Here is a 10,534-nt window from a genome sequence, read left to right on the forward strand (position 1 = left end):
ATTTCCGCTTCAACTTTCCCAGCCCCGACGTCTGATTGGCACGTGCTCCATCAGCAGTGAACAACAGTCGGCAACAGTGTGGCAGGGTTGATAACTCATTCATACAGAAGATGATAGCCGTGGTCCAGGTGGATCACAGTTTTAACACTTGCTAGACTTCTCAGCCAACATGTTTTTTAAACCTAAGTATTTTGACGTAGAGAATGGAAACGGCACTGTCGCTCACACACTATGTCATTCCCCTTACAAGAGATAACATTGCACTTCTGCACTGCTGTGGCTTTTACAAAGTTGAATTTCCAATATGGTAGGAGAGGTTGTTGTTGTTCAGTGGACTGTTGTCATGTCCCCGCAGTGCCTGTAGTGGTGCTGTGAGGAGTCTGCTGTGGACCCAACAAAAATCCTCAGCAGCCTTCCTACTGCTAATATTTGCTGTGGATAATCTATATTTACATGCATCTGTATTTCAAGATATACCGAGTTCGATGAAGATCACTGTTGGTAGCCTAAAATATCGAATATCGATGCACAAATAGCCTAGCTGATTCTAATAGACATTTCGGCCGTCTATCTGGAGCGAATACCTAACACAGCCCATACCAATTCAAGGTAAGCGAAACAGTTTACAGCCTGGACCTCAATTTCTAAGAGCCCAATTTTGCATAGACGCTGGTCGGACACGTTGTCTACTAAAGGCCCCTGGCTTCCGAAGCTGAGAGGCCTATGGATGACTCGTTTATTTTTGCCTTCGTGATGTAGCCAAATAACATATATGTCGTAGTTAAATGTGGACAACCTAACGTTTTTGACAATTTGAAGTCGTTTAGCTAGCTAATATAAAATTATTTAATGATATTGATCATTATTCAGATCGAAGGATGTTTTGAAGGCCTGCTGGGACAGGCCCCAAGCCTCCTTTGTAGGCCCTTTGTCTGGAACTATTTGGCCATAATGTGCAATGTTTGTATTCTGTAAATTTCCACGAATGAGTGCGATCGATTATTGCTACTTTTTTATAAATACACTTGTTTTTTGTATATAACATTAAAATGAAAGTATACGTTTATAATGTCAGTTGCTGATGTTTCCGTTTCCTGGTTAGCTACCGCCTACTAATTTGTGTTTTTAGCTTTGGTAGCTAGCTAAAGTTAGCGTCTTTGCCGCCTCTTCATATCTGGCTTGTTTCGCTAAAATGTATTTCTACCACAGGGGGGTTATGTAGTTGCCTCTGAATTAGAGTGAGGACACTTGTTACATGTGGAGACGTCTACAATTATATAGTATTAACGTCCATAACTATCAGTTGGTAGCGGGTTAGCTAATGGTGGCTAGCTAGCTCCTCAGTCTCTAACGGTAGTTGGCTAATGTTAGTCAGTGCACTTCTACGTAGCTAACTAACGTTAAAGTTGTTAACCTGATTGACATAGATGGTACCTAGCTAACGTCTCCTTGCGTGTCTAACATATAGGTTACTTAAGATGTAAATCCCGTAGCGCTGGCAGAACCAACTTGTAAACAAATAAGCAAACAAATTAACTGCAAGTTAGTTATCTGGTTGGCGAACAGCTAGTAGCTGCTATAGCTGGACAGCTAACGTTACAACTATGTTGTGGTGTACCTGTAGCATCCCATTTGAATGCTAGTCTGTTATGAAGCGTCACGTTATCAAAAAGCAGCTTGTTTTTATTTGAATCGAAAAAGGTGACTTTTGACGAAGTTATTTATGAGTGCTCAGCCAGCCGTGTAATTTTGTATGCACGACCCACCTATGCTGTTTTTTGCGTTTAAGTTCTTTTCGTGCACTAGCAGACAGCTGTCATGTGATTTACAGTGTTTTACCACCATCATATTATCATTCAAGTGTCCGCTCTAAGTATAATTGAATGGATTCTTGAATAAAATGCTGCTGTGTGTTAACAACAGGAACAGTCACAACATCCCGTCTGTTTCTGTGTGAGATTGAAAATGAGAGGGTATGAAAACGTGGCTTTTAAACACTAGTCAGAATTTTCAGTCAAAATGTATTCAGATTAGCTTATGAGGTTGTTTATAACACTGAATGCAAGCAACTATTTAAATTTGTGCCACAGTAAAACCTTGATCACCGAAAGCATAGACCTCCTTATGTGCTTGTGTTTATGAGCAAAATGGGATATATTGCAATGCAGTAACGTTACTTTGTCAAAGTGTCGGAATTTAGTTTTTGACATGGAATCAAAATATTCAATAAGTAAGTTAGACTCTAAAGCAGTACGTTTGTGCATGCCATGCATGTTTCACATGTTGAGTACACAATGGTCTAGAAGTAGATAAAATTGGTTTCCTGAATATTTAATCTCCCTAAATACCTGTATTCCCAAGGACTGGATAAACAATGTTCTGTAGTAGGGAGGAACATTTCTGTGTCTCTTCACCCTGCATGTGCAGGCAGAGTCACTTCCTCGGTGTCAAGTGTTAGTGGTGTAATTCTCTGTTTTCCCTGACTTTATCCCATCAGCTGATGTTTTCAAGGACAAGAGTCACGTGATGTATGAAGGCAAACACATACACTTCTCGGAGGTGGACAATAAGCCATTGTGCTCATACAGCCCCAAGCTCTGCAAGCAGCGCAGACTAAATGGCTATGCTTTCTGTATCCGGCACGTTTTGGAGGATAAGACTGCCCCCTTCAAGCAATGTGAATATGTGGCCAAGTACAACAGCCAACGATGTACCAACCCCATCCCCAAGTCTGAGGACCGCAGGTGTGTATGTTTGTATGTGTGTGTGTGGCAGATTCCATTATTCTTTAGAGTAAGGATATCAGTCACAGATGTGCACAGTATGTTGATGATGTGTGCTTTTTTTTTTGCAGATACTGTAACAGCCACCTGCAGGTTCTCGGCTTTATCCCCAAGAAGGAACGGAAAAAGAAACATGATGCTTTGGAGGAAATGCGCTCGCGGCCTCACCTGGAGTCAGTGGCTCTCAACATAACAGTGCCCTCCCTGGCTCTGAAAGCTCCCAATGGTCTGGATGAGCTTCCACCCTCTCCCCCATGTACACGCCTGTTACCCCTTCCAGATGGGGAGCTCCTGGACCCTTTTGCCTTTTATGAGGATGACACAGATGGGGAGGAGGCGGGTACTCCTCGGAAGGGCACCACCGTGAAGAAGAAACTACAGAGCCGGCTGGTGCTCAACCAGAAACTCTACCATGACACTGACCTCTTCCAGCCACCTCCTGAGCACTTTAGCCCTTCCCCTGTCCCCCGTGTCCACCCCTCCTCCCCGCTCAATACTCATCTCCCCCGTCAGCAGTCAGGACTTCTCCAGCCCCCCCAGCACTCCAGCGTGACTTCCTTCATCTTCCCAGGACAGCAGCAGGGTTTATTATGCAATGCAGCACCACCTCAGACACCCAACTTTCTGCCTCCAGGGATGCCCGCTAACGCAGCACCCAGTCCGACGCAACCCTCTGGGCCATCACTCAGCAGAAAACCCCCCTTCACTGCCACTCACTTGCCCACCACTTGCAGGGACAGTGGTAGTAACACTCAGCGGCATGTGGTAGTCATGCGTCCCGCTGCCTTCTCACCGCCTGCTGCCTGCCTGGCCAGGTTGCAACATCTGGTGCAGCTCTGCACCAAGAGACACCAGGAGCATGGAGACCTCTTCCCTCATCTAGGTGCCTCATCTACCTGCATTTACCAACAAATAGCAAACCCCATACATACATTTTTTGTATTTATCCTTACTTGTAAGTCATTGTGCAAGACTCTTGAAGGACTGACTGTGTAAGATACTTTGGATATAGCTGTTGTGATATGAGCCTGCTGAGATAGATGAGCTGCTCTAACAAGCTCTCTTCCAGGACTGGACTGGTCAGAGGACAGCGCAGAAGATGATGAAGAGGAGGCAGAGGGAGATCTTCCTTTTCACAGCTCTTGGAGGCTGCAGGACGGGTTAGTCGGCGTCTTGATACTTAACAGTAGAGCATGAATTTTGACGTTGCATTTCTTGTCATGACTGCTATCGATCATTTACTAAATAGGTTGGAAGAAGAGGGTGGTTCCTCGCGGAGAACACGGCTACTCAGGCTTTGCTCGTACCTCCAGGAGAAATACAAGCACATGTACAGGCAGGAGAGGGCAAGCATCCGCCAGAAGAGATACCGCTATGCCTTCCGCAAAGCCTTGCTGCACGCTGCCAGTAAAGACCCCGGCTCTGCTGGGCAGCTCATCCAGGAGCTGCGCAGTGTCTCTCGGGCCTCCTCAAGGTATCCTCACTAATATCATATTAGTAAACTTTGTTAATTTCTAAGGACTAATATGATAGTTTCTGGAGGTGGTGTGGGCCTAACTAAATGAAACGTCTATGAAGGGAGGTGCCCACTTGATAAACCCATTGACATACCTGCACTCACCCTCCAAGATAGGTTTCTATATATGTGCTTTCCCCAAATAACACAAGAGAAGAGATGGTTACATAAGACCCAGTGTATTAGTAAATGTTAAAAAAGTGCAACCAGGAAAATGCTGCATTTGTGACTGACATTCAACATAGAATAAAATGCCTGTGTGAGGGGCTCACTCATTGTATGGATAGGGCTCACTGGCCTTGTTTCCTGTAATAGCAATGCTCCTCTCCTAATTTGAAACATACAGAACATAACACAAGTGGCACTGCGCTGATGTGAGGCACAGATGGAGTGTTGTTGATATGGTCGCTGTTTGCTCAGTCCTGGTCTGTGTGTCTCTTTAGTGTGGTTCCAGCAGGGCAGCAGAACACAGAGACAGGAATCTGCACTGGCAGCACCAAGGGCCAGGCCTGCAACAACAGAGCTCTGCCCTTCACTCGACACTGCTTTCAGCGTATCCTTTGCACAGCTTCACACTCGGCGCACAGCATTATTACTCTGTTACCTAGTTGAGGATATATTTTTGTCTATTGGGAGTTATACAGATTTTTCCCCCAACATTATATGTGATGTATGCTTTTGTAATGGAGTATCATGATCACTTGCCCTCTGTCTGCTGTATTGTATTATTTCCTTCATAGTTGCCTATAGACATCCTGTTAAATCGTTCCCAGCAGCTCTTCTCTAGTTGCACAGCCAAATTTGCAGATGGTCAGCAGTGCTCTATCCCTGTGTTTGACATCACGCACCAGACACCACTCTGTGAAGAGCATGCCAAAAAGATGGTGAGTTCACTGTTTCATGTTCCGTTTGTGTGATTGCTCTGCTTGATTTCACATGGGCTTAAGTTATTGTTCATACTCCGTAATACAATGCTCTTTTGGCATGTTCCACATAGGATAACTTCCTGCGTGGGGACGGTAACAGGCGAGTGCAGCACCAGCAACAGCAGCAGCGTAAGCCACGCAAAAAGACCAAACCCCCGGCGCTCACCAAAAAACACAAGAAGAAGAGGAGGAGAGGACCGCGGAGGCCCCAGAAACCCATCCCTCCGGCGTTGCCCCAGGGGAACCTGGGAATGCCTTCTACCAGCCTAACCATGCCCTCGCAGGCCAGCATCAGGTCTGTTCTACTTATGTGTCTCTTAAACCCATGATGCTTTCAGAGAGCTGGAAATTGTAGTCTATGCAGATCTAGCATCAAGGAGAATCCTGTAATTCTCAGGCTTTCAATTCACATGCTATGTTTAATAGTCCCATCCATATAATGGCTTATCTTGTTTCTTCTGTAAGTATTTTTTGTTGTCGTGTCTTTGTGGCAGGAGCCCTTCAACCCCAGACCTGAGTACAGAGGAGCTTCCTGACGATATCACCAATGAAATGGCAGACATTCCAAATGACCTTGAGCTAAACCAGGAGGACTTCTCCGACGTGTTACCCAGACTCCCTGATGACCTGCCGGACTTTGACTTGTTTGAAGGTGCCTGTTGTCATGCATCTCATTCTCAAGCATCACTATGCCTTTCATTTGTACACAGTCTTGCTAACGATACATGTTGGATATGTGTGTGCATGTGTAGGTAAGAATGGGGAGCTGCTGCCTACCACGGAGGAGGCTGAGGAGCTGGTGCGTGCGCTGCAGGCTATGGGGTCCTACCCAGACTCTCTGGTGTGCCTGACTTCCATGGGGGACCTGGCCTCTTCTGAAGGAGTGGACCACCGAGCCATGGCCGTGTTTCCTGGGCCGGTCCAGCCGGGGGGCATGGGGGACCTGCTGAACAGCCGCATCCCTACAGAGAGCTTCACCAGCCTGGAGCTGGAGGACAATCTACTGCAGTCCACTGGGGGCCACTTTCCCCCCTCGCCGCCATCTCAGCCCGCTAACCAGCCTCCAACCTCGTGCTCCAACCTGACCTCATCTTCCTCTACAGTAGCTCCCTCCACCAACGCCCTGCTCACTCAGACCCCCCTATCAGAGCGAACGTTCTCCCGGACGCACACATCCCATGTGCTGGCCAAATCAGACGCACCCACGTCATCTCCACAAGGCAGCCACTACAGCAGTGAGCACGTGCCATCCCCATACAGTGACCACATATCTTCCCCCCATGCTGGCTCCTTCCAGACAGACACACCTCTCCTGCTGGAAGTCCCTCTCAGCGGGGTACCGGGGCCGCCACGCTCGTCGTGGAACAATCTCCCTCTTCCCCTCACTGACCCTGCGCAGTTTGGCAACCTCATAGGATCGGAAAGTCATCTCATATCCACCTCCCTGTCCACTCCCCCTGCCACCACCCATTCTGTGACCCTGCAGCCCATGGCTGCCCTCTCAGTGATGCCCCAGAGTGGCTTGACAGGTTTAACTACTCCCCCCGCCCCCTCGCCCTCGCTCTCACCCTCATCTTCACATGATCTTCTGACCTCCACGCAGCCCAAGCAGCAGCTCCCTCAGTTCAGCGCGGCCTTTGGCCATCAATTGGCCTCCCACAGCGGCATCCCGAAGGATGTGCAGCCCACCCACAGCTCCACAGCACCCCCCGCTGGCTTCTCCATAGCGAGTGCCACTGCTGCAAGTGCCAACAGCGCCACACCCCCTTTTCCTCAAAGTAAATGAGAGCAAGCAGCCTGCAGCGGCTGCAGGATAGTCGGTGGACTCACAGTCACTTACAATCCAATTGACTGGCTTCTGATTGACCACCCTTCTTCATCTGCTACATGTGTGCAATGTGGTAATAGTGCACTATTTGATATGATTTTGCACAACCTCAGATTTTCCTTACTATTTAAAAGTTTTTTTTTCTATAGCCAGATGGTCTCCAGGATTTCAAGTCAGTGTGAGTCCACTGGTTTGATCTGTGTGCTGCCCTGTGGTTTCACCAGTAGGGGGTGACAGTCAGGCAGATTTTGTGGTGGAGGTGGCTCCATAGTTGAATGAACCGGTGAAAATTGGCAGAAGGACCTTAGGAGAGCTTATCTCTATCATAGTGACAAAAACAGTGCTCAGAATTCATCGACTTAGAAGCCTCAATCAGCAGTCAGTTTTGTTTGCTTTGCCAGTTAAGTCCCGTCTTAAAACGATCCACTATATCCTGCCTTGCTCATATGGTCATTGCATTTTTTTTCCACTTGTTTCATACACTGCTTCAGTCACCCTATGAAAGACACGAGAGTATAGGTTGTAATGTTTGTGACCCATTATGTTTCAAGCTATTTAACTGTTATCATGAAATAGAATCTTATCCAGTCAGATTTCACGGAAACACGAATTTACCAAAATAATTTTAAACAGCTGTTTTTATATTGTGTATATATTTGCTCTTTTATTGGTTTGCTCAGACGTCAAGAACTCTTTGACCTCGCCATTGGTTGTGGGGCTCCATTTGGGTGGCCTAGTAGACACTTGAAGGTAAATATGGTTTCTTAAAGCAATAAACACATGGACATACTCTCGTATTGTAAGGTATTGTATTGGTCTCCACTTAAATGTAGCTTCACTTAGTGATCCAGGCTGATGTGGACCAGGAATATGTTTGGGCCTATATAACTGTGTCATAAACCTTTTTTTAAAATAATAATTTCACGAGGAATTCGAGATTTGTCCGAAACAGACCAGGTCAGACCAACTTCTCTTGGGTCATAGTGAGTGGGTTTGTAAGGCTAGGTAAATGAGCTTCAGTGTAATGGTAAGGGTAATGATGGCTAAATCCAGTGGCTTTTTAGTGTCTACTCTCAAAGCTGCTCTCTGGTCCCCATATACAATGGTCTTCATAGGGACGTGCATGTAGTTCTTCGTGAGAGGCAAACTCGATTTCAGGAATCCAGCTGGGGAGGAAACACTTTCAAGGCCATCCTGCCCAGTGAATGACTAAGAGAAAGTGTTGATAGTGGTGTTTATGGATACAGTGAATTGGTATATGGACATTCATCTTTTGCCCTCTGTCAACGTGACATAGTATGAACTGGTGCAATGGGCATGACTGAGGTATAGCACTGTCTGTCTCTAAAACTCAATTATCGGATGAATTTTAAGGTCAATGATGCTTGGTAACCTGGATTCCTATCTTAACTGTACGTTTAGAAAATGAGGATTCTGCCTATGCTAACTGAGAACTCCTCCCCTGTCTGGTAACTTCTCATACAGCAGTACAACCATGGGTTTTGATAGATACTGTATTAGAAATTGACAGATTCTCGGACATTGTTGAGTATTAGGTATATAGAGTAGCAATCTCTACCTTGGGGTTTATTGGTGAATTATTGAGTAGCAATGGATTGAAATTGTTATTTGCAACGTATTCAGTGGAACCTGTGTTTTGTGGAATGAGTCTCTTGTTTTTAATGGCTATCAAAATGGTTGTACGTTTTCTTGAAGTTGGAGGGATCGATGTTTGTGTGTATGCTGTCATTTTGTTTTTAATAATATTCTGAAGGACAATATTTTTGATAGCTATTAAACTCCAGCAAGCAGCTACTGCTGCTGAAAATCTGAGATTGCATGGGGCAACAACCTTTTGTTTGAGAGCATAATATCAACATTAAATTATGGCCACTGGCTTCATTCTTGGTGGTATGAAATGACATCCAAATATATGCATCGCGTACCATTATTTTTTTCTTTTTCTTTTTGTGGACAAAAACAGATCCAGATCTGTTGTATTTCAACATAGATTTGCACAGGAGTGAATGAGGCCAGTAGTGTTTCACATGTCCCCATCTGTCTTGCCTTTTGCTTGGACACTCATTAGAACCAACAGCTGCCATCATTATCAGCATTGAGCCTGCACCAGACCCCACTTCCAGCTGTGAGAAGGCCCAGTTCTTTCTCTCAGTTCCAAAGAGACAGCACGTTATGAAGTGTATACCCGTAGCTCCACAGGACACAGCTGGGCTTCTCGGTGACCGCCGTGTTGTCATTCGTAGACGTAAATACAGTGCCCCTAAAATCAGGTAGGATGGAATGTTTCTTGAGTTTGAAGTAAGCAAGGCAATACTGCTGTATTCACATAGCATGAGATTAGTCGCTGCACCAGTTTACTCTCCCAACAACCACATAGAACAAAATTAACAGGGCTCGTAGGCACTTGTAACTGCTTGAATTCAGAGATGGCTGACAAATTCCTATACTCATTGAATGTACTGTATTACTGTTTTTAAAGATGATAGGATGAGCTAATATTCTAGTCACCTTTTGTTATTGGTCCTTGTTTAATTTGTCTAAGGTATTTTTTGTATACAAAGGTTTACATTTTTATGTATATTTTTCTTGTGTACAAATTATGTAATATGTGTATAAACACTGTATGTAATATCTGTATATAGTGTGACAAATTTGATCTTTTGTTTTTGGATGTATAAATAAAACTTGCTGTGAGGTATTCGCTGACGTAGGTTGCACAGTCTTTTTATTCACCATTCTCCTGGAAACTAGTTCTTGAGAACACCTAGACATCGACATTGAGATGTTTACATGCAGGCAGCAACTGGATTATCTACCCAAACCCAGTGGTTCAAACTGGGGTCCAGGGATCTTCAGGGGGTCGTCAGCAAAATGAGAAAAAATAAATACCACTATGTCACTCAATAGACATCAGCACAATGAGAGGAAGTATAAGAATAACTTTTGGTAAGACGTTTCTCTGCCCTCCACCTCACCTACAGTAGACAGTTAGGCCTATACAATTATATACTAAATCATACATACATATATTGGAATAGGATTAAATTACACATTTTAACAGATTACTGGGCTTCATGTTAATTGTAGTTGGGCTACTGAAATACAGAAGGAACGTGGATAATTCTAATGATGTGGAATACTATATACCGTGCCTTCAAAAGTATTCAACCCTCTTTAGTTATTTTGTATTTGTGGTGTTGCAGTTTGAATTCAAAATTGATTATATTGAGATTTGTCAACAATGAACAAAATACCCCATAATGACAAGTTAAAGCATGTGGGTTTTCTTTCTTTAGAAATTTTCGCACACTTGCTGAAAATGAAATACAGAAATGTCATTTAAATAAGTATTCAACCCCCTGAGTCAATACTTTGAAGAAGCACCTTTGGCAGCAATTAGTGTTTGTTTCAGCTTGGATTTTGACATTTTCTCCCATTCTTCCTTGCAGATTTACTAATT

At 44.7% G+C, this 10,534-nt stretch overlaps 1 protein-coding gene across 3 annotated transcripts; it reads left to right on the top strand.

The window, feature by feature from the left end:
• Positions 1 to 259: 259 nt before the first annotated feature.
• Positions 260 to 9,772, top strand: ino80da (INO80 complex subunit Da). Of its 3 annotated transcripts, none has more exons than XM_071902732.2 (10): positions 260 to 609; positions 2,498 to 2,744; positions 2,855 to 3,666; positions 3,853 to 3,943; positions 4,033 to 4,257; positions 4,743 to 4,852; positions 5,050 to 5,183; positions 5,297 to 5,520; positions 5,720 to 5,877; positions 5,978 to 9,772. In XM_071902732.2, exons 2-10 carry the CDS (start codon positions 2,527 to 2,529, stop codon positions 7,009 to 7,011), a joined length of 3,006 nt encoding a protein of 1,001 aa, XP_071758833.2. In that variant the 5' UTR covers positions 260 to 609; positions 2,498 to 2,526; the 3' UTR covers positions 7,012 to 9,772. The 3 variants fall into 3 exon arrangements, with proteins under 3 accessions (XP_071758833.2, XP_071758835.2, XP_071758832.2); XM_071902734.2 differs by lacking the exon at positions 260 to 609 and adding an exon at positions 1,936 to 1,973; XM_071902731.2 differs by lacking the exon at positions 260 to 609 and adding an exon at positions 2,135 to 2,230.
• Positions 9,773 to 10,534: the final 762 nt, after the last annotated feature.

This window comes from Centroberyx gerrardi, chromosome 10 (genome assembly GCF_048128805.1).
Source record: "Centroberyx gerrardi isolate f3 chromosome 10, fCenGer3.hap1.cur.20231027, whole genome shotgun sequence".
NCBI classification, from domain to species: domain Eukaryota; kingdom Metazoa; phylum Chordata; class Actinopteri; order Beryciformes; family Berycidae; genus Centroberyx; species Centroberyx gerrardi.